The sequence below is a fragment of the Dipodomys ordii genome, unplaced genomic scaffold, assembly GCF_000151885.1.
Source record: "Dipodomys ordii isolate 6190 unplaced genomic scaffold, Dord_2.0 Scaffold39, whole genome shotgun sequence".
Taxonomy (NCBI): Eukaryota; Metazoa; Chordata; class Mammalia; order Rodentia; family Heteromyidae; genus Dipodomys; species Dipodomys ordii.
Genome location: NW_012267255.1, coordinates 7542639 through 7567671, shown reverse-complemented (window position 1 = coordinate 7567671; position 25033 = coordinate 7542639). Strand labels below are relative to the sequence as shown.

Sequence of the window (25033 nt, the reverse complement as noted above, 5' to 3'; positions counted from 1 at the left end):
GTGGGGCCTGAACTCTGGGCCTGGGCGCTGTCCCTCAGCTCTTCAGCTCAAGGCTAGCGCTCTACCACTTGAGCCACAGTGCCACTTCCAGCTTTTTTCTTTTTTGCTTATGTGGTGCTGAGGAATCGAACCCAGGGCCTCAGGCATGAGAGGCAAGCACTCTACCACTGAGCCACCTTCCCAGCCCTCTGTACAGTATTTTTACAATAAAAAAATGTACAAAAAAGGAAGCATAAGATCAGCTATTGATTTTCCCTAAGAGGGAATTAAAATATGTATTTCAACTGAAGCTGACTGGAGTGGTCTATGAGATTAAAAGCAATTTTGATATGAATGAGGTCCATAGAGTCCAGTGAGTTTTAATCTTAGAGTAATTTCTTAAAATTCTATAATTTCTGAGGTAAAGCAGAAACTCTGGCAGTGGGTTTCAGGCCCCTTTTTCTTAAGCTTTCACTATACTCTTACTCTTCTTTTGTAACAATGAAGATGCTACAAAGGTAACCAACTGAAGAATTAAAATAGCCATTTGAAAATTGGGGAAGTGATGGTAAAAGAGAAGTATTAAGGAAGTAAGCTTTTAGCAAGATGACCTGTTCAGAAGTACTGGCTTATTGAGAACTCAAAACACAAATTAACACCTCTAGGGAGTAGAACTGGGCTTTTTATATAAGACATTTCTTCTCTTGTGCAGCATGTACCTTCTATTTTGAAAAGAAAACATAACTGAAAATGGATTGCAGAAGCTGGGTCAAAAGGAAAAGCTAAACTTCCTCCCACCTAAAATACTATGAGGTATTTTAATTTCCAATGATTACAAGGAAGAGTAGCATCCATGGGTCAACTATATTGAGGAATGTCTGAAGAAAGGAAGAAAACAGGAGAGATGGAGAGGGAGAATGGGGACAAGATAAGTGGAGCACAAGAGAGGGAGTAGAGAGAGTAAAGGAAGGGAGGAACACACATAACTTGCCCAAACAAGATAAAAACAAAACAACAGCAATTACATAAACTAAGCTCCAAAGCTGGAAACAGCCAAAGGTTTCAATTTGTGTTTTCAAAATCAAATAAATCAAAACCAAAAAAGCATCCTAGTAATCCTGGACCCACCACGAAACCATGATAGAGAAATCCCTCTCCCCATATATATACATACATAATATATCTATGTATACATAATGTATATAATAACTTCACCTCTTATTTGTATGGTACTTTTTAGTAAAACCAATATAGAACATTAATTGTTCTTAAGAAAGTGACTTTCAAGTGGCACAGCAGAAGCAGATAGAAAGAATGAAAAAGGAGGAAATGCCTTTGTATCTGAGGGTAGAAAATTTGAACGAGTAGAAATACCTTTGTATTTCTTTTCTTTTTCTTCAGCACTGGGATTTAAACATAGGATCTCATATTTGCTAAGCAGGTTTTCTATCACTTAAATCACTCCACCAATCGTGTGTGTGTGTGTGTGTGTGTGTGTGTGTGTGTGTGTGTGTGTGCGTGTCTGCTAGTACTGAGACGGCAAGAGTCTCTCCGATTGTTCTGTCTGGGCCATCTTTGTGCCACAATCCTTAGATCTCAGCCTCCTGTGTAGCTCTGATTATAGGCATGAGCCATCAGTCTCTTTTGATGTTGGTTATTTGATGTTGGTTATCCAGGCTTGACTGGATGGCAATCCTCCTATTTGTGCTCTCCTTTTTTGCAGGGATAGCAGGTCCATGCCACTGAGCCCAGTCGTTGTTCGTCCCCTGTAGCTTGAATAGCAGGCATGTGAAACCACAGCCTAACATTGGTTGAGGTAGATTCTCAAAAACATTTATGTCCCAGCTAGCCAATAACTTCAATCCCCCAGTGTTTACCTCTCAAGTTGCTAAGATTATGGGCTTGAGACACCGTGTCAGCTTGCATTTTATTCTCTGATTAAGGCTTCAAAGATAAGAGGCAGGGTCGGAAGGAACTGGTCTGAAAAGCTCTGATTTTGAGTAAAGTTATTTTGGCATCTGAACTGTCAAAGAGTCTCAGAAAATTTCTGATATTAATTCCATAAAGCTTGTAAGAAGAAACCAGCAAAGACCTTCTTCTGGACACAGGTATTTTACTTCCAAGCTACAAATCACTACCATCTCTGGGGGTTGTTATTACTTTTGTAATGACAAATCATTTTCTTTCAGGGACCACCAGGCCTTGAGGGAGAATCTGGTGTGCAGGGAGAGCCAGGTGCTAAGGTAACTTTCCTTAAATGTAAAGGAGAGAGTCTCTAAACTGTTAGTACCCTGTCCCCTACATTTGTCCTGTTTTGACAAACACTTGAAAGCAGATGAAAGGCAGTGGGTAAAAATAAGATGTATTTTGCAGTCCTATTCCTTATGATATCCTCACCATACTTGGGCACACCATTTTAGTGAAAATATTTCTTCCACTTTGTTTCTTTAGGGAGATGTTGGGCCTGTGGGCAGCATCGGAGGAGCTGGAGAAGCAGGATTGCGAGTGAGCACCTATGGGAACCTTGTCATGCATGGCCCTCTTATTCTAGAAATTCAAACTTAAAGGCCTAAACTCAACAAGTACCTTCATAAACATTGCTAATACACTGTGGAAAACATTTGTCTTTGTCATTTCAAAAACTGCTTATCAAGCCCTATTTACGTTCTAACTTCCTGTCATTTCAAGTCCTAACCACAGGTTTTCTTTCCTCAAAATCATGTGTACTCTGAAGAGCCCTTGCTAAAAATATGAATCGTTGTACTGTTCATAACTAATGGTAACGTTAAGAAATTCACAGATACAATTATCAACTTTTAAGCTATTTGCTGGCCTGACAACGAAGTAGAAAAATTGAGGTGTAATTTATCTTTATTTAAAAACACCCTAGAAGCCAGGTGCCAGTGACTCTTGCCTGTAATCCTATCTACTCAGAAGTCTGAGATCTTAGGATCACAATTCAAAGCCAGCCTGTGCAGGAGAGTCTGTGAGACTCTTATCTCCTATTAGGCACCAAAAAGATAGAAGTGGAGAAAAGGTGGAAGTAGAGCTATATATAGCGCAAGTTGTAGAGGGCCAGCCTTGAGCAAAAAAAAATGAAGGGAAAGTAACTAGGCCCAGAATTCAAGCCCAGTACCAGTACACACACACACACACACACACACACACACACACACACACTTAGACTCGTGAAGATCATAAAGACACAATTGTAAATAGTTGTAACTTAACAGTGTAGAGAACTTACAGACTGTTAATTTTGAGAGATGATCTTAAGAGGTATGTATTCACTAAAAAGCAAGTAGGGAGATAGATTTTTGTACCTGGTTTATTTATTTTCATTTGTCATTTTGAGGCATGGTGAGTACAAGGCGAGAGTAATGGAGGCATCAGTAATAAAAGAGATGGAGCAACTATAAATAAATGCTAATTAATTTACCTTAAAATAGGTATTATGAGAGCCAGTGCTACTTTAACAGTTCTATAAAATTCTATCTTTGTATAAGTTCCACATCAAGAAAGTAGGTTCTTCATGTACCATAGCCTTCATTTTTACCTCTCTGAAATGAAGAAAACAGAAATTCCAAAAATTGGATAAAGAGTTCATAATTGAATCTAGTTGTATTACTCCACATGAATTCAATATAGCTAGGAACTATATTTTATGAAATTTAATATTTACCTCCTTTGAATACATCTAGAGATATGAATTTCCAGAGCTAGCAAATGAATATATTATCTTTAATAATCTGAAATGTGTTAGATTCAGGAACCATCTTGTATGTGGAATTTCCATCACTCTAGATAATTCATTTGCAGAACTACCCAAGGCAAATTAAATCTGCTTATTATACTGCCAATCCTTTGTAGAGATAAAGTAGAAATAAAAATAAATGAATGCAAATCTGCTACTTTCTATAATAAAACAAGATGAATGATACAAACAAAAACTTAATCTTACTATTTTTTGCTACAAAACAGGGTGAACCAGGAGCTCCTGGAGAAGAAGGTCTCCAAGGAAAAGATGGATTAAAGGTAAGTTATATTTTTAATGTTATGTCTAAATAGACATTTTCTGAAATCATTGAAATATTACAAATAAGTATCTTGGTTTAGCAACAATGATTTGCTTTATTGTGTGGCATAATTACCTTGCTATGTTTCCTTAAAAAAAATCTTTATTTGGATTCCAGGGTTTGCCAGGAGGAAGAGGACTTCCTGGAGAGGATGGAGAAAAAGGAGATATTGGTTCACCAGGAGCTACAGGGTCCTTGGGTAGACCAGGTCAAATGGGCCTTCCAGTGAGTATTGAAAATGATTTGAAATACTCATTCATTATTCATATATACACACATATACACACCTATACAGTTTGATGTCATTATATCTACTGAGTGATTTGAGCTATTGCTGATTGTTTGTGGGAGGAAGAAAGCAGGATCTAATTATCAGCCCTTCTAAGACTCAAAAGTAGAAAGACATTTTTTCCATTAAACTATGGAATTTCTGTCATAAAGCATTTGTTAGGAAATGTCTTATTCTGACACATGCTTAGTTTGACTGAATATTTTAGATCTTTACTCATAGAACTAACATTATTATTATAGAGTAATGTGATAGGTCCAGAATAAAATTCTTTGCAATCTACATATAAGCTCTCCCTATCTTATTCTACATGCATAGCTTAGGGTAATCTAATTAAAGGAAAATTTAAATGCCATAGTAAACACACCTTCCTTTGAAGCACATGGAAGATGCAAATAAATAATGAACTCAGTTTTTCCCTTGCTTAGACATTTAACTATACTTCTGTGGAAAGTTCTCAGGTCCTTCTATTGTTTGACTTGCTGTTTCTTGTCTCAAATTTTTAAATATGAAAATTTAGTCTATCTTTATTTCTGTAACTTTTCTTGTCTTTGGAGATGTATTTCTTTATAACCCTACCTGAAAATGATTTCTCTTTCTTCTGGACCCTGGTAATCTTGAATCTTTCAATATTCAAAGTTGAGCTAGTTGTGATGATGCATGCTTTAATTTCAGCTCTGCAGAAGACAGAGATCAGGAAAGATTACAGGTCAAGGACAGTCTAGGCAAAAAAGATGGTAAAGCCAATAGGCAAGGTGTGTAATCCAGCTGTATATAGGCATAAGTAGACAGACCATGGTCCAAGGAAGGCTCAGTGCAAAAACTGAGACCCATTCCAAAAACAAGGCAGAAAGGTTGGGGGCATGACACAAGTGATTCAGAATACCTGCCTGTCAATCAAAAGGCCCTGAGTTCAAACCCCAGTACCATTAAACAAATAAATAAATATCCAAAGCTAACCTTAACCATGTGGGACTCTTCTCCCTAAGAGATCATAACTCTTCAGTAGTAGATTTTCTCTTTTGACTTCTTTTGATAAATTCCAGTAGGACAGTGCTCTGTATTTCCACATGGGGGCTCAGTAAAGACTGTGGAACTAGACATGAATAAACATCATACAAGCAGGCTAGGTGACAAAGAAGTGATTTACAAAGTTAGTAATAATTGTTTTTTTTTATACTTCTCTTTATCTGGTTGTCTGGTTGCTATGCTACAGATCATTAATGTTCTATGACCCAACCACCCCACAGTCACCTGAGTAGTGTTTACCATACTACGGGGAAAAACTGCTCTAAGGAAAAATCCAATCTCACAAAGCTCAGACTGGCCACCTATCAGTCACCATTAGGCACACTTGAAATTCCTTTATTAGCAATTAAAGGGACATATAACAGGTGATTATACCAACATATTCCAAAGTGTCATTTGAAGGATGAGAATACGTTAGACCATTATCTGGGTTTTTTTGTTGTTGTTGTTATGAGTGATTTTGAGCATTGGCAATTGAGTAATTTCTCCTTTGAATTTTGCCAGATAGGAAAAGTGCCTATTTTTTTCTACATCCTTGTCTTAGTCCTGGACATCTGTGACTAGCATTCCATATGACATTTTTTTAAGTCTTAAGAAAATTTTCTCAGACCTACCTTGAACATCTTTGGTTCAGATGCCAAGGAATGTATACTCATTTATATACTCTCATAAATTCTTCTATAAGTGACAGGTGTTGTCAGTCCCCATTTTGGAACTGAAGAAAAGCTCAAACTCAATGAAAGTTAAGAGGCTTATACAAGACAGTGCAAGAGTAGGCAGGGCTGTCATTCATTCCTTTACTTCCAGTCTCTAAGTCTCACTTTAGTACCCAGTTTGGGATTTGCATTTGGCCTTTTCTTAGGTTTGAGCCTTTTCATGTCTTTGGAGATAATTTATGTCTTTTCCATTAGCATCATGGATGGACCCACAGAAAAGCAAAATAACAAATGTCAAGAAATGTTTATTATCTTCCTGATCATTTCTTGGCAAATTTATGGTCTTAAGGGATTGAGATATAACTCAGTAATTGAGCCTAGTATGTGCAAGGCTCTGGATTTGATCATCAGTGCCATTAAAAAATGTTTTTATAAGCCAGGCACTGGTGGTTCATGCCTGTAATCCTAGCTATTCAGGAGGCTGAGATCTGAGGATCACAGTTCAAAGCCAGCCTGGGCAGGAAAGTCCATGAGACTCTTATCTCCAGAAAACCAGAAGTGGTGCTGTGGCTCAAGTGGTAGAGCACTCACCTTGAGCTAAAGAGCTGAGGGACAGCACCCAGGCCCATAGTTAAAGCCCCACAAACAACAAAAAAAAATGTTTTTATAACATAAAAAGCCACCAATTTATAATTGAGCATGAGCTTTTCCAATCAATTAACAGAATCTTAAGGGATGCTGAGAAGGGATTAAGAGAATTAAGAAAAAGAGAAGCTTTAATATACCACAGCGTAACAAAGCAAGAACTGTCAGAGAGGCAGGAGACAGCATGACAGCTGCTGATGGGGAGAACAGAGATGAAGAGGGGCCTGTAAACAAAGCATGGAAAAATGATAAACACAGATTTCATTTGCTTCATAATTTTTCCCAGGACCAATCCTGCCCAGTACACATCTTTGGTGCCTTTTTTTAGTAACAACACATGTGTGTTCCTTTTTTTAAATTCTTTTTTGTTGTTCTCCTTGGAATTTTAAATGCCTTTCAGCTTATAAACTCAATAAAAATACCATGACATATTTTTTTCAAAAGAATTTTATGATCCAAGGAACTATTGCTTAATTCTTCCTTGGGCAATGTCACAGAGACATTACCTTATATTCTTGCAAAAGAAATAGAGAGAGAAAAAGTTTGTGTAAAAGCCCCTTTTTAAAGAAAAGAGAAGCTTTTCTTATTTCCTAGAAGATTGAAAATGAGATCTGAGTTGAAAAATAAGACAATAGGCAAGAAATTCCAAATCCAAGCAATGGATTTCTTTAAATAGAAGAACATTCTATATATTTTATGCTTGAATAAATATGCAAGTGTCTGAGAAAAAGTGAAGAAGCATCTGAGAAGAAACATCTGCCTGACTTATGTCTATCAGTCTTTTCGTAAAAATTCTACATTGTGCTATCTAAAATCTAAACATATGCGAACATATTAAAATGAAATTACCTTGTTTTATTCCTTTAGGACAAAATTTAGTTGGGTTTATTGAAATATGTTTTTGCAGATCTGTTTAAGCTCAGATGAGACAGTTTCCTTGGAAACCCTGAAAAACAATCCGTTGGGAATTTGGGGTTGATGGCATTAAAGGATATTCAGGAGTGAAGGATTATCTCTATCCTTATGAACGGCTTTTATGACTCTGGAGTTAGGAGTTTACTCTGAATGACCCTATCATAATGCAACAAATAAGTAGATACCCTACAATGACCACTGTGAAGCCATGACTCAAACCCCTTCTTTCCCACAGAAGAGCTGCTGGGAAAGTCATTCTTTGATTTTTTTTTTAAGTTCATACATTCCACATAATAAAGACGTTGGAGCTATGCAGAATCTCCCAAGATAGTTGTGTCAAGAGGTTATTGATAGTCTAGCTCTGTTCTTTTCAATTCTACTTCAGCCAGAAAAGATGTTTGTATATGTCTTAGTATATAGTCATTCTTTGGAGGAAAAAAATGATTCTCTGGCTTTAAAATAGTATTGAGTTTTTAAAATTTTATTCATCATCATAGACTGTGATTCTATGAATGCATTTTTCCATGCATAAACTCAACAAAAATGTGTTATACTTCATATGAACCAAGAATTCTGCTAAATATTGGGGATTCATGGAAATAGTACTAGCAAGATAGCTGATCTCAGACCTTAGAATTCAGAGAAGACTGGCAACAGATTAGACTTCATTATAACATGTAATTGATGTAAATAAACAGATTAATAACAAAATGTCAAATAAAAACATAAAAATAGATAGAATCATGAAAGAAAAGAACAAGTAAGGTAAGAAAACAGTAAATTAGCATATTTTTGCTAGAGCTGTAAGGGACATCTCTGAATAAGGGATGATTGATTATGTTGAAAGATGAAGAATTAAAAGGAAAGAACTGTACAAAGATCCTTCAAGGTACAAGAAGCAGCAAGAGCCAAGATAACTTTTTAGAATACCAACAAGAAGCTATTATAGCTGCAGCATGATGAATACCGAAAAGTTCTTTGAGATAAACACAAAGGATGAAAGGGAGGGAGGGAGAGAGGGAAGAATGGAGGAAGAAAAGAAGGAAGGGAGGAAGGGAGGAAGGTAGGAAGGAAGGAAGGAAGGAGGGGAGGAAGGGAGGAAGGAAGGAAGGGAGGGAGGAGAGAAGGAGGGAGGGAGGGACATAAGGAAGGAAGGAGATTAGAAAGGAAGGGGGAGGGAAGGGGGAGGGGAAGGGAGGGTCAGGGAAGGGATGGGACACCTTGAAGGTAGGAAGCTGATCATGAAGTACTTTTTAAGCCATGGTAAGAACAAAAGATAAAAGGAAAAGAAAAGAAAATTGGGGTTCTATTCAAAATGTTCATATGAGTCCCTTGTAAAGTTTAAGCAGAACTTAGTTTCTGGTAGGATTCACTGTGTAATTTCCAAGTTTGTTTAATACTGTCTAGGGTTATTGGATATAAAATGATTAACCAGTACAGGAAAGGAATAAAATTAACTTGAATAGGAAAGCATGTGATTTGCCAAACAAGGCAACTCGATGAAGGAAATGATAAATAAATAGTGCTGGAACAACTGGATATTCATGTGCAAAAAATTAAGTTGGACATTACCTTCCACTATACCAATTAGACCTGACTGTAAGCACTAAAGCCAGAAGTGTCCTGGAGGGAAACCTGGGAGTAAATGTTCGTGACCTTGGGTTAAGCAGAGCCTTCTTTAATAATACCAGAGTAAAGAACACAAAGAACAACAAAAAAGATAAATTGGACTGTATTAAAATTAAAGGTTGTTTACTTCAAAGAATAGCATTAAGAAAGTGAGAAGACAACCCACAAAATGGAAGAAAATATTTCCAAATCTCCTATAAAATACCTTATTGCCAGACTATATTGACAGTTAAGTAGCAAAGGACAAGTAACCCTGTGCAATGTAATACAAGATTTAATTTCTCCAGAGATGTGAAGGTGACTAATAACATGAAAGTGCTCAAGCTCTCATCTATCAGGGAAATGTAAAGTGAAATGACAATGATATATCTCTTCATACCAAAGGTGGTTGTGGCTTTAAAAAGGGAGCCAGAGGTACCTGCCTGTAATCTTAGCTACTCTGGAAGCTGAGATCTGAGGATACAAGCCCTGCAGGGTATCTATCCTGTGAGACTCTTATCTCCAATTAACTACCAAAAGCTGAAGGTGAAGCTGTAGCTCAAGCACTTCCTTAGCTAGAGCACTAGCCTTGAGCAAAGAAGTTCAGTGACAACAACCAGGCCCAGAGTTCAAGCCTCAGCATTGACATACACACACGTGCGCGCACACACACACACACACACACACACACACACACACACACACACACAGAACACACAGAAAACAAATCTTAATGAGGATATGGGACTTTTGTGTATTGCTGCTAATTGTGGCACAGCATACAAGATCCTACATATGTAAGCTAAAAGAACCAAAAATCAGTTGTTCTTTATTTTAAAAGAAAAACTTGCACATAGAACCAAAGCAAAAATAACCCAAATGACCATTTGATAATGAATAAAAATGTGGCATGTATGTATAATGGAATATAATTTGGCAATAAAAAATGGAATTGATATGTTACAATGTGAATAAAACCTTCAGAACATTTTGCTAGATGAAGGAAGCAAGTCACAAAATACCACCTACTATACTCTCCCTGTGATATACAATATCCCAAATCTATAAACACAGGAAGTAAGTTAACAGTTACTTTAGACTTGGAGAGAAAATGAGACATGACTGCTTATAGATTCAAGATTTTTTTGGTAGTGATAAAATATTCTAAAATTGATTTTGGTGATAGTTGCTCAATACTGTCATTATACTCAAAACCATTGAATTGTATGCTTTACATAGAAAAATAATTGATATATCATGAATAAACCTGATAGAAAGTAGGTATACTATAGCACTACTGAAACAAAATACACTCTCATAAAACTTAACAATCATGGGCTGGGAAGGTGGCTCAGTGGTAGAGTGCTTGCCTTGCATGTATGAGGCCCTGGGTTCCATTCCTCAGCACCACATAAGCCAAAAAAGCCAAAAGTGGTGGTGTGGCTCAAGTGGTAGACTAGCCTTGAGCTGAAGAGCTGAGGGACAGTGCCAGAGTTCAGGCTTCATGACCCACCAAAAAACAAACAAACAAACTTACAATCACTAAAGAATCTCAAATTGGTCCTCTTATCAATAGGCATATCAAATTGACTGAAAATTTTCCATCAATATGGCCTTTAAATTACACATAGAAGATAGACAACTGCTTACCATGGCCCATGCCTGTAATCTCAATTGCTTGGAAGTGATCAGGAAGATTTCATTTTGAGGCTAGCCTAAGCAAAAAGTTAGTGAGACTTCCATCTCAAGAAATAAGTCAGACGTGGTGGGCACATGCCTGTGTATCCAGCTATGCGGGAGGTGTAGGTGGGAGAATCCTGGTTTGGGGCTGGCTCCAGGTGAAAACACAAGACCCTATACAAAAAGTACCTAAAGCAAAGAAAGGTCTTAGGAATGCCTGAAGTGTAGCATGCATAAGGCTCTGAGTTGGTACCTCAATACCAGAAATAAAAAGTAAACACAAGAAGTGAAGTATACAACCTGTATAGAATAGCATTCTTCTTTCTGTAGCTGTTGGAGAAATCCATTTAAATATGAACATTGTCATTATCTTTTGTGAAATGTCCTCTAAGCCTCTTAATCCAAATGAGTTATGGTAGGCAAGTTAACTTTTAAAGCCAATATTTGGAGTGAAATATTACTTTTGCATTTTAGAATGAGCAGTAATAAAACCAGTATAATACCCATGGAAATTTATACACACTCACTCAAAAATTACTTTTTAAGAGAAAAAAATGTGAACAACAGAATGAGAGAAAATCTTTCTGATTAGAATGACAGAAGAAAACGCTATTGAAAAAAGACAATCCCTTTTCTCCCACATAATGAGCAACATACAAAAATTTACTGTGTAAAACTTTTCTAGGAGCTACAAGCTAAAAACATTTCTCATTCTTACAGACTAAAAACATTATCAAAATTATTACAGTTAGCATTTTATCTACAAACTGTTTTCCCAATATTTACTACATATTCATCAAAATGTAGTAAATGTTAATATTTTAACATTTTAAATATTAATATTTTTCCAGTATTTACTACATATTTGTTAAGATGTTATTCCCTTACAAGTAAAGAGCTAGTAGACTGGTTTGTGGTCTGGTTAAAGCTAAACATGTTCCACATTGAGATTCATGATAACATTCATGTATGCATTCATAATTATTTCTTAAGCATCAACTGCATACCAGGCACAGTTCAGGATATTAAATTCCATCTGTAGATAAGGCAGACATGGCTCCTGATGTCTTACAACCTCTATGCTAAAATGGAAACACAATGTAAACACGAATGATAATTTCTAATATTGACTCAGGCTATGGTGGGAAAAACATTGTATTGGGATGTGGAATAAGTAGGTAAAAGGGCTACCTTAAATTGGTCACAGAAGAACTAGCTGAGGTGACACTGAACCGGATGTCTAAAGATTAAAGGAAAATATCCATTTTAATATCAGAGATAAAGAGCTTTCCAGGTACATGGAATATATAATACAAAGGCCCTAAGACAGAAAGGCTCTTAGCCAGTTAAAAACAAAAAGGAAGGAAAAGTAAACACAGCAAAAAGACTCCGGTAGCATAAAGCATAATAAATAAATGGAAAACATGATGCCAGAGAAATAGCCAGATAATGCAAGGTCTTATACAATACAATAAGGTATCATCCTCATTATTATTCAGATATTATTCTAATTGTCAAGGGCTGCCACTTGGAAGAATTTTTAAACATCAAAAGATACATGATTAAGATTAGTGCCAAGATATGGAAATATCTCAGCTGCTCCTCAATGGACAAACACATCACGAAAATGTAATATGTACATGCACACTGTAAATTTATTTATCCTTTAGGAAGAATGATATTACATCATTTGCAAAGAAATGGATGGACTTGTTAAAAAAAAAGAAAAGAAAAGAAAAAAACTAATGTAAGGCCAGGTGCTGGTGGCTCACGCCTGTAATCTTAGCTACTCAGGAGGCTGAGATCTGAGGATCATGGTTCAAAGCCAGCCGGGCCAGGAAAGTCGTGGGACTCTTATCTCCAATTAACCTGAAGTGGTACTGTGGCTCAAGTGGTAGAGCACTTGCCTTGAGCTGAAGAGGTCAGGAACAGCGCCCAGGCCCAGAGCTCAAGCACCATGACCAACAACAACAACAAAAAATTAAACCGAATTCAGCTGACTGCTTACATGAAACCCTCATATAATTTAGTTATCTCTTCAGGCAGTCAATATGTAGCTTCAATCAAGATGCTTAGTCTTTCTACTTTGATCAGTCCTCAATCTCCTCTTTTCATTCCTTTTGACCTTCAATCTTTGTCCCTTGCGATAACAAGGATGCAATGGCCATCGGCCTGTACCTAAGTATTTTATTACTTATTGGGGCATGGTCAATTCTCTTGTAGATTCGCTCACTGCTTTTTCCCTGATGGTCTCTGGATAGTTCTCCAAGGACAGGTGTTTATGTGCTGAATTTTTCCATCAGCCCCTACCTGTTTCCGAAGCTCCCTGTGGATACTCTGTGATTGCCATTGAGTTCTAGCCCAGGCAATCAGTTCTTCCACCCTTATTACAGAGATGTGTCTTTTTTGAGTCAAGATGGTATTCTACCCTCAGAAGCCACCGGTGCCTGGCAATTAGAAATCTTAAACACTGCTGTGGGGATATAATATGAAAAACCCCTTGGCATTGTTTAGTAAACTTGAAAATGTACATATCCTACAACCCAGGAAATCAAAAATATATATTCTACAAGAAGTCAAGACATAAATACCTAGAGGCATGTGGAGGGGGTTTATTTATTGTTTTATTGACTGTGACATAAAAAATGAATCATTAGGGAAAAGTGGTTTTGATGACCATGTGGATTCTTAGGGTAATAAAATTATTAAAGAGGGACTAGGAAGGTGGCTCAGTGGTAGAGTGCTTGCCTTGCATGCATGAGCATGGCCCTGGTTTGATTCCTCCTCAGCACCACATAAACAGAAAAAGTCAGAAGTGGAGCTGTGGTTCAAGTGGTAGAGCGCTAGCCTTGAGCTGAAGAGCTGAGGCACAGCGCCTAGGCCAAGAGTTCAGGCCCCATGACCAAGAAAAAATTATTAAAAATGATTTGACACACTTAATCATTGCAAAAGCAAAATGTATGCTTTGGAAAGTTTCAGGAGAACATATAAAGTATGTAAAAAGATGCAAAATAATGCCTGAAATAGATAGAATGGAATAAAACTGTGAATAACTGCATAGAATTAATAAAGTAATCTAGGACCATGATTGTGCTTCAGTGGCAAAAGAAGATATTATATTTGGAAAGACATAAATATAAATGAGGCTTCAATTATGCATGTATGGGTTGATCCTGTTTCCTAAAGCGAATGGTAAGTACATGAGTGCCTTGTATTTTCATTTGTATCCATTTCAGCGTTGCAGGATATACTTTTAAAAAGAGAAGTTAGTGAAAACTAACACTTACTGAGTTTTAAAAGCTTTTTTGTAATCTCTCTATGCTTTATCTCATCTAATCTTTATAACCCTTCTAAGAGGTTAAATTTGATCCCTTTATATGGGAAGGAAATTAATCTCTCTATTGCTGTACAGCTATTAGATGTAGAGTAGTCTAATCTTTTAAAGTACACATCTTTATCTTCTGTGAAGATTAATGTGTCTTTATTGGCTACACTGAAGTCTCAGAATAGTGCAACTATAATTTCTACCTCTGGATGAAGCTATAACTTCAGCTATAGAACATAATACTTTGGCCTCTAAATTCAGTGACTTTTTAAGACTCAAAGAGCATTTGTTCCAGAGCACAGAGTATGAGTCATTTCCTTAGGTATCTGTTTATTCACTCAACAAATATTTATCAAGAGCCTACAGAGCACAGTGGTAAACCACAATTTATTTCTTGTCTGCATCAGTCTGCCAAGCACTGGGGACACAAATTTGAAATTTCCATTTTCATTTCCAGCTAATGAAAAAATGTTGTGATTAATTACTAGCCATTCTAGAACTTGCAACCATACTTACTGTTGGATCTCATCATTGTGGATCTGAAAATTCATATGGCATCCCCATTTTTACTTTTTAAAATGTATATATTAAAAGCTTATACTCTACTTCGGCTAAACCAAGTACCAGTTGAAATGAAAATATTATTTTAAGCCATTTAATGTGACTACTTCCTTTCTTCTCCTATTTCCTTCTTTCCCCTCATCCACAACAAATCAGAAGCATATATTTTAATCATGTCTACTCTAATAAGATGTTGAGATTTTTCCCAACTCTGGAATAGACATTTTTTTCATAGACCTATTCTTTTAACAAGGTGCTGAGTCCCCAGGAGCTCACAAAAGTGTTGAAACAAATGCATTTGAGCTTACTTTCACTACATTCTTTTGATTAAAATGTTTATACTGAAACAAAATAATTTTTTTCTTAAAAATGATTTAATTTTTCCTATCTTGGTCAGTTTGTGTCTAAACTTCATAGCTGGTAACTGACAGCTCTGTTTTTCAATAGCTAGGGCCTCTTTGTGAATAATTACATATATCTAATATTACTGAAAAGTGACCCTCCTTTTTAGTTCAGTGCATTTCTGCTATAAGTATCCAGACACTCTACTCTTTTCTTTAATCATGTTTTTTATATTGAATGTCCAGGGACCAGAAGGAATTGTGGGAACTCCAGGACTAAGAGGCCGTCCAGGAAAAAAGGTTATTTACTTTTTTTTTACATCATTTTATGTGAGCTTTCTTTCTTCTTATGTGCCCAAAAAGCCACAAAATGCTGTAGTATCTTTATTGATACCATATACAAAGTAAAAAGTATTCACAAAATTGATTTTTAAAAGATATATTTAAACTCTTGCTCCTGGAAGGCAACACTGCTGCCATGACTTTACCAACTCAGGTGAGGACTGAAGCTCACAAGGCTAGAATAGAATTGCATCTCTCTAAATAGGAAGGAACAATGGAAAGAAGAAACAAAGCACTTTATGATGTGTTTTATTTTTGTTCTCCATCAAATAAAGTTTTCTCAATAAAATAAACATGATATATAAATCAATATTTAATTCCAATTAGGAGTTCATATTATCTAGGTAATTTTAAGTGAATATTCAGTCTGTAGTATGAATAAAAATTGCATTGCTCGTGTTTGCCAAAAAGTCTTTTAACAAGTCATAGACAGAAAAAGAGAGATAAACTAAAATGGCTGTACAACTTGTGCTGTTTGTAAACAACATTCATGAAGTATTTGAGGAAAAAAATTATGATTAGAATTGTTTTTGTACTAATGTGTTTTTCTAAGTTGAAATATATGATTTATTTTATCTTTCCCATTTAAGAAAAACCAGAAACAGAATATTTGTCATTTGTGTTTTCAAAAAAATCCTGTAAAATTCTAATGCAGTGCAATGAACAATTATGTTTGTACAGAATTAATAATTTGTTTTAATATTGGTGATACAAAGGAACAGTTTTCTCATCAGTCTGTGACAATTCAGAATATATCTAATATAATTAACTTCAAATCATACCTGTTCTAGTACCCAGAGTTCAATTCTCACATACAGGTTATATCACATATTGTTATTATTCTCAGAAGTTTTTAAAACAGAAGTGATCATTTAAAAAAGAGAGAAATGAAGGGCTGGGAAGGTGGCTCAGTGGTAGAGTGCTTGCCTTGCATGCATGAGGCCCTGGGTTCGATTCCTCAGCACCACACAAGCAAAAAGAAAAAATACGGAAGTGGTGCTGTGGCTCAAGTGGTAGAGCATTAGTCTTGAGCTGAAGAGCTGAGGAACAGTGCCCAGGCCCAGAGTTCAGGCCCCACGACTGGACCCCTCCCCAAAAAAGAGAGAGAAATGAAATAATTTTTATTACCATTTTCATCCATGAGAAGAACTCCAATTCTTTCATCACACATTGTATTATATCTCAACATTATGGCTGGGGTATAGTTTAATGGTTAGAGTAGTTGTCTGAATTCAATTCCCAGCACTGAAAACAAAATAAAACACAAACACTAAGAGCCCAAGAAGTCCATGGTAAAATTAACAACATGGTAAAATTGACAACAACCTGTGCCCCTAGAAACATAAAGTAAAGCCTGTGGGCCACTCAGAATAATGAAAACATCCTTTTCTTTTATTTCTTTCTTGGCTTCTTTTTTTTTTTGTTTGGTTTGGGTGTTTTTTTTTTTCTGAAAATAGGCTGGTTCCTACATTTGGAAAATGAGTAAAAATAATGTTATTTAAGAGCAGCTGTATTTTGCTGCTAGAGAAGAGCCAGTCAATGTAATGGAAAACAGAAGGTGGCCAGTTTTCAGAACATTGTGAAATTATTTTTTAAAAATACAGGTTTTTGAAGGCATATTTTAGGCCAAGGAGTACTAGCCCCAAACATATATAACTGAACACTAAAATTTTATTGCATTAAACATATCTTTGTGATGCAGAAATGGCCTTATAGGGTCTATGCTTTTTCATGATAATAATACATACATGCATATAGACCAACACAATTATATAACAAAATGTGAAGCAAGACGTATTTATTATTACAAATGCAGCATGAGTACTAACTATCCCTTGGTTGGTCGGTCAAATTTTTCATATTAGACACCAGTCATAATGGCATACATCTATAATCCCGGCTCCTAGGGAAATAGAGACAGGATCACAATTCAAAGTCAGCCTGGGCAAAAGTTAGCACAACCCTCTCAAAACGCAAGCTAGATGTGGTGGGTGGTACACAGATGAAATCCCAGATAATCAGAAAGCAGAGATAAGAGTATTGCCATCCAAGCTCAATTTAGGCAAAAAGTGTCAGAGACCCTATCTGAGAAATAAACTAAAAAGCAAAACAACAACAACAAATACAAAAACAAGAAAATAGGAGGTTCTGGCTTAAGTGATCAAATGCTTGCCTAGCAAGAGTGAAGCCCTAAGTTGCATTATCAATACTATCAAAGAAAAAAAAAGGTGTCTTTTTAATTATTTTTTCCAAAGTTACGTTCATATGCCAAATAACTTGTGTAATAATAATACATTATGGGCTGGGAAGGTGGCTCAGTGGCAGGGTGCTTGCTTTGCATGCATGAGGCCCTGGATTCGATTTCTCAGCACCACCTAAACAGAAAAGCCAGAAGTGACACTGTGGCTTAAATGGAAGATCGCTAGCCTTCAACTCAAGAGCTCAGGGACAGCACCTTGGCCCAGAGTTCAGACCACATGACCGACAAAAAAAAATAAAAATAAAAAAATTATATATATATTATATATTTTTTTGTTAGGGGTGGTCTATAGCACTGTGTACTTACAGCAAAATTAGTCATTTACAGAATCTTGCTTCCTGGGCATTCTTTGGAGTCATACAGGTATAAATTAATCTAAATAGGAATTTGGTTTCTCTTACTTTTCTCTCATCGACAGGGTGAAAAGGGACAAATAGGACCCATTGGAGAAGGTGGAAGGATAGGTGCTCCTGGACAAATTGGAGAACGTGGTCCTAAGGGTGCCAGAGGAACTAGAGGTGCTGTGGTCAGTATTTGGTTTGCTTCCAGAACTGAGTCACTATGGATGGAAAGAAACATGTCTGTGCCCATAATGCTTCATCTCCTGATTACCTTTACAGAGAAGGCAATAGTTCCATTGAAAACCTATCTCCATGGGATGTGAAGAATTGTAAGCATTCCACACCACTTAAATGGCTTAGTGGTTTCTGGACATGAAAAAGGAAGGAGAAAAACCTGAAAATGGAAATAAAATATGAAATGAGGGTTTTTTTTTTTTACAAAAAGCAGATTATAACTCCTAAGAACGGAAGTGTATATATATATATATATATACATACATACATATATATATATATGCCTAGCACTTAAAATCAGAACATAATATCTGTTTAAAACTAAGTTGTACTAGTTAACAAATTGCTTCAGAAATTAGATTTACTTGAAATTAGTTTTCTTTTTATGCTTGGACTCCTCAAACTTTCTCTAGAGATTATTTTTCTAACCAGCTGTTATAACTCTCCGCAACACTTATTACAGTATTTATCTTTTGCATGAACTCTACATGATGTTAGGAACAGTATCACCTGGTAACTCTGAAGCTTTACCTGTAACAGAAGAATGAAACTGCTGATCACTTTGAGGCACAAAACCATAGCACAAAAGAGATGGAAAATACTCTAATTTTAATATTCTATCTAATTTAGTCTTCTGTTTCATGAATTTATTTACAAAATGCAGGTGTATTTCATCACATTTAAATGTCACCAATATCAGACTTTTCACAAAGTCTTTCAGAAAGCACCGCATAATCTATTTGTTGTCTGAGGAAGGGTTTCCACTTGGGTTCATTATAATCATTACATTAGTTGCTGACATATTGCTATAAGTATTACTTCCTTTAATCAACTTACTAATAAATTCTTTATGGTTTAGATGTCAAACATTTAATTTTAAATAAATATGCAGACATGCAGACTGATGCATATAAATATTACTGCTTTCAAAGTAGACTCCTACTTTGGGTCTTTGCTACGAAAGTTTCATTTTTCAAATTTTGGCACATTCTCAAACTACCCTTCTAGAGAGTTTTCACAAAAACGATGTGCTTGTCACCCATATTTCATATTAATCTGCATGTTGCTTACCAGTCTAATAAATGAAAAATATTTCCCATTTTTCTTTGTTGGTTCCATTTTTCAGATTATATTGTTTCCCCTATGAAAGTTGTTTGTTCATATATTTTCTGTTGTTTTTTCTTATTGATTACACTTTTTACATATATTAAATATTAATATAGCTTTGCTAAATATGCTGCAAAATATTACAAATGTTTTCCTTTCTGTAATTTATCTTTTTGCTGCATATAACATGTATAGTCAAACTTGTCAGTCTTTTCCTTTAGGATTTCAGAGTTTTATTTCTTCTTTATAATCCCTCTATCCAACACCTTTATAACAAATTAACTTTAAAAATGTAAAAAAATAAATGACTTCTCTACCTTACATATACAAAAACATTGTTGTCTATTATCAAAATACATTTATAGCCTTATATCTAACTCTACAGAATATGGTGCATTTTTTGATAAATAAGTTGTAGAAAATTGTCTTCTTTCCAAATTGATAATTGGGCCAGTTTTCTTTATTGAAAGGCAACCTATTTCCCACTTTTATGAAGTGCTGCTCTTACCTTAAACTAAACTCTTAAGTATTCATGGGTGTGTTTTCAGCTCGCCATCTGTTGGTCTCAGTCTATAGCACATTATTTTATTCTATTATTATTATTTTTATATTTTATTTTGTATTTATATTAATATTAATATTTATTATTTGTTTATTATTATAGTCTTTTTAGAGCTGTGAGAACAAATACCAATAATTCATTTTTCAGAAAGGTTTAGCTCTTACTATGATATCCTCTCTTGTGTGAACTTTAGAATCTGCTCACCAATTTCATCTAGTATCGACTTTATAGAGAAAATCATGTTTTTCTATGTACTTAGCTCTTCGTATATATCCATCAAATAAAATTTATTTAGCTTTCATTTAGCTTGTAATGACTTTTATTCTCATTGTTAATATAATAATTTTACAGTTGTGTCATTTTGTTGGTTCTGTGAAAAAATGTTCATTTTCATATTTTGATCTTATGCCCATTTCAGGGAATTTAGATGATTATGGAGCCTGTAGGTAAATTATAATATCACCTTCCCTATTTAGCTTACTGCTTTATTCCATTGAAGAGTCTTTCTAAAATAGCAGTTAATGGAAGTGATGACAGAAGACATGTCATATCTGTCTTGAGGGAAAAGAAATCATGTCTCATTGTCAAGTATTTGCCATTGATTTTTTAATATGTCCTTCATCACTTTACAGGAATAGTTTTCTTCTATCCTTTAATGAGAGTTTTGATCAGGAGAGGGTAAATTTCACTGTGCTTTTACAAAATTGTTTAGAAAAATCTCATGCTTTCCTTCCTTTGATAATATAAGGAAATACATTAATGAATTTCCAAAATTGATTCAGCCATGAATTCCCAGGAAAGAAATCTTAGGCCTATTTATATTCATCACTTGCTGCTGTTGGATTCATATACCTAATATTTTATTTAATATTTTTTCATTTGTTACATTTAACATATCTTAAAACTTTTGGATCTGTCTTTGTAAGCAAAATAGACCTGTTGGTCTTTTGTTGTTTTTTGTTTTGTTTTTAATTTTTTTTGATCGGTCATAGGGCTTGAACTCTGGGCCTGGGCGCTGTCCCTCAGCTCTTCAGCTCCAAGCTAGAGCTCTACCACTTGAGCCACAGAGCCACTTCTGGGTTTTTCTGCTTATGTGGTGCTGAGGAATCGAACCCAGGGCCTCATGCATGCAAGGCAAGCACTGAGCCAACTTCCCAGCCTAGTCCTTTGTTTTTTTAAATATACAATATCCTTTCTTGAACTTAGTTATAACAGTTAAAAGAGTCTTAGTCTTAAGAAATGAGTTAAATTTTTCAGTTTTTGCTTCCTTTTCTTCCAGTGCTGTTATTACAGATAATAAGTAATCAACTTCCACCATCTCTTTTTCCTTCCTATTCTTTTCTTCCTTTCTCTCAGGAAAAAATGCCTATATCATTCATCCATCTTGACACAATATATGCTAGCTTCTTCTTTTTCTTTGCAGTGAAGATTGAGCCCAAGCTTTGCACATGCTGGGCAGGAGGTCTAATACTGAACTACACCTCCAGAGCATGAGCTAGCTTCTTATATTATAAAACTTTAGCCCCTTAAAAAAAAAACTTTACCCCTTATTTTGTGTTCTTTTGTATTGGTAGGTCTAGATTGGTCTCCTTAATGGCTGAATTCTTATGAGATTTTAAATTTGACTTTCTACAATGTATTGTTAGACTGAACCACTAAATTTACTGATTCATGGTTATTAATTGCAATGTGAACTGTGTGTATATGTGTGTTTGTGTGTGTGTGTGTGTGTGTGTGTGTGTGTGCGTAACTTGTGTGGTTCAGAAGAAAGCTATGGACAAATGTAGGGTTATTTTTGTTTTGGGGTTTTTTTGCGGGGGGTTGTTATGTCCTCTGTCTTCCCATTTCGGCTACATAGATTTTCAAACTATGAAAATGTTAAAGGTAAAATTTCAGAAACAGACAATTTAGGTTTGATGATTCAAACAGTTATTTTCTGCCTTAATAATATTTACCTTGGTTTTTAGGGTCCTTTAGGATTGATGGGACCTGATGGAGAACCAGGAATACCAGGATATATGGTAAGTATTTATAGTTACTTAACCACACACACACACACACACACACACACACACACACACAAACCTACAAATTAAGCTAAATGTCACTGATAAATCTTCCTAACATATTTAGTTTTCATTCTTTTATAAAATGAATGTTATTTTCATTCTTCTATAAAATGAACGTTATTTTTTTCTTTTCAAAAATGATGCAATATCCAGTAGCATGAATTTGGGTGGTGTCAAGCAAACCATGCTGAAAGATAACAGAGAATGTTTCTTTGTGTGTCTTTCTATAGGGCCATAAAGGACAACCAGGCCTGTCTGGATCACCAGGACCTAAAGGAGAAAAGGTGTGTTGCCGACGCTTGTAAAGTTAAACATTGAATTTATGAATTTTTGCTAAAAGAATGGATTTGAAACATCCCCAAAGGATGAAAAAAACACTTTTCAAGGTGGATATTTTGCAAATCCTAAAATATAAACATCAAAGAGCTGATATTTAAATAAATTATTACTAAATATCTGCAATCGATTATTTCAAAACATGTAAAAAGGTACATTAGCAAGTGCTTTGTAATCTGTAAAATTCTATAACCTAAAATGAATTACATATTGAAAGGGGTTTTATGATTAATTATAGTTTACTTACATTAAAAGTTCTTAATGAGTTTGGAATAACTACAGCCATTCTCTTGATTGATGATGTAATTAAAAATCTCCACATTGAGAAAATTCTGTCTGGTTTTTTATGTAATTAAAACAGAGTGGCTTCAAGAACCATGCATAAGTTATAATTGTGCATAAAATATCATATGATTAATTTCTTAGGTAAAAGTTTTTGCTTAAAGAAAAAGAAAGCTGGAATGTGATAGAGGGGGGTGAAATTGATTGGAATACAGGGGAAATGTGTGTAGATGAAACAATAAAATCCTCCCTGTACAATTAGTACAAGCCAATAGAAAATAGCCAAGCATCAGTGGCTCACACCTGTAATCTTACCTACTTAGGACACTGAGATCTGAATCTTACAGTTTAAAGCCAGCCCAATCAGGAAAGCCCATGAGACTCTAACCAGAAAAAAACTGAACATGGAGATTAAGTGGTAGAGCACTAGCCAAGAGAGAGAGAGAGCAAGATAGAGAAAGAGAGAAAGAGAGAGAGAAAGAGAGAGAGAGAGAAAGTTGGCTCATACCTATAAACATAGATACTCATGAACCTGAAATACAGAGGATTGCAGTTTGAAGCCAACCCAAGTAGAAAAGTTCATGAAATGCTGTCTCAAAGTAAACAATAAAAATAAACAATCAAAGCAAAAGATAGATCAGCTGCCAAGAAAGTACTAGATCCTGAGTTTAAATCTTACTGCTACCAAACATGTATGTTTACTGATATTTTAGACACTAATAAACTATGTATTTAGAAAGGTTTTTAATTAATGCTGTTGTGTAAATACATGATTGTTTTCATTTTAGGGTTACCCAGGAGAAGACAGCAAACTCCTTGGACCGCCTGGGCCTCCAGGTGAACCAGTAGGTCTTTTTCTAAAATTATTTTGGTACTTAAGATGAAGTGTATCAATAAAGTCACAACACAAATTTCATCTATCCAAAGAGTGTTTTACTTTGTTAGTTTTATAGCAAAATAGTATTTGCTCTCAATAAATCTGAGCGATATAAATGTTTTAGATATTATATAACATGATGTTTAAGAAAGTAACTTCTAATATCTAACTTTGAACACTGAGTATATATGAGATAACATTTGACAGAGATTGTCCAAAACTTATATACTCCTGAGGGTTCTTAGGGCAAATATTTCTTTACTTATCACCTATGTGTGTATGTGTGTGTGTGTGTGTGTATATACATATGTAAAGCATTTTAAAGCTGATCAATATACTTTTTAGTTCATATAGTTACCTCTTATACCAGTTGTTAAAAACAAAAACCTTTAAAAATTCATGGATATATATTCTTGTCATTAAGTATTTTAGGGATTAACGATAGCCATAGTTTTTGAAATGTTGCTCAGACAGCTTTAATCTTAATAACTGCATCTACACTTACATTTGACTAAAATAATATCTGAAGGATATATGTGAATTAAATGGGTAAGATAAAATGTATGCCAAAAATAAAGATAAAGTTAAAAAATTTCATTTGCACATAATATCACATAGAATAAAAGAACCTCAAGGGCACAGAATCAGAGTATGTAACAAAGCAGGGAAAATTATCATGACTAATTATTCATCATTCTTAATTTAAATTTATGAATGTTTCATGTTTACTGGATAAAATCACTATAGCTATTATGATAGACTTTTAAACTTTTAATATATAGGTGTAGTATATCTTCTCTCACCTTCTTTGACCTGAATGTGGATAATCAAGTACTACTAGACTCGATTTGACATATGTTTATATTTGCTTTTAATTGTATGCATTGTTTCCATGTATTTATTCTCTGTAGTTTATATTTAATAAACATATATCCATATAGAAAATGTGTTTAGCACATTTGGATGTTCAACTTTTGCCACTGAAATTCAAATCTTTTAAATTATTTAGTGGTACTGAACAAATTCTTATATGCTTGAATTTTTCATTTTTGGAAAAAACAAACCACACTTAAATTGTATCAACTGAATTCATGAATACAGCTGTGAAATTAATATTCTTTGGGTGTGGTCTCTGTAGGGCCCCATAGGGGACCAAGGAGAGAGAGGAGACCCTGGAGCAGAGGGATATAAGGTAATTACTACTCCACTTCTAAATTTCAAGAAGGATTCTCTATAGCTGGTCTCAGTTTCAAATGGATATATGCATCACTGAGATAATTAATAATATCTTATGTCTTTGATTTTTCATTTTTTATCTTCAAATAGTTGTATAAAGGAATTTTAGTTTAGCAATCCACTTACGTATATAATGCATCTTTATCAATGTCACCCTTCCTGCCTTCTCACTCTCTTTTACCTCAATCCTACTAATCTTTGGAAGTTTCTTAGTTCCATTTCCATGTATGCAACATTGAGTATTATGAGCAATATATTAAATGTGTTCAACATTTCTACTTTC

General features: G+C 35.1%; 1 protein-coding gene across 1 annotated transcript in view; it reads left to right on the top strand.

Annotated features, from left to right (window-relative positions):
* Col24a1 (collagen, type XXIV, alpha 1) overlaps positions 1–25033 on the top strand; it is a 280847-nt gene that overhangs the window by 187764 nt on the left and 68050 nt on the right. The window contains exons 32-41 of the mRNA XM_013018210.1: positions 2169–2222; positions 2431–2484; positions 3961–4014; positions 4173–4280; positions 15351–15404; positions 18125–18232; positions 21918–21971; positions 22250–22303; positions 23426–23482; positions 24653–24706. Coding sequence (XP_012873664.1) covers positions 2169–2222; positions 2431–2484; positions 3961–4014; positions 4173–4280; positions 15351–15404; positions 18125–18232; positions 21918–21971; positions 22250–22303; positions 23426–23482; positions 24653–24706 — 651 coding nt within the window. The remainder of the gene's footprint in view (positions 1–2168; positions 2223–2430; positions 2485–3960; positions 4015–4172; positions 4281–15350; positions 15405–18124; positions 18233–21917; positions 21972–22249; positions 22304–23425; positions 23483–24652; positions 24707–25033) is intronic.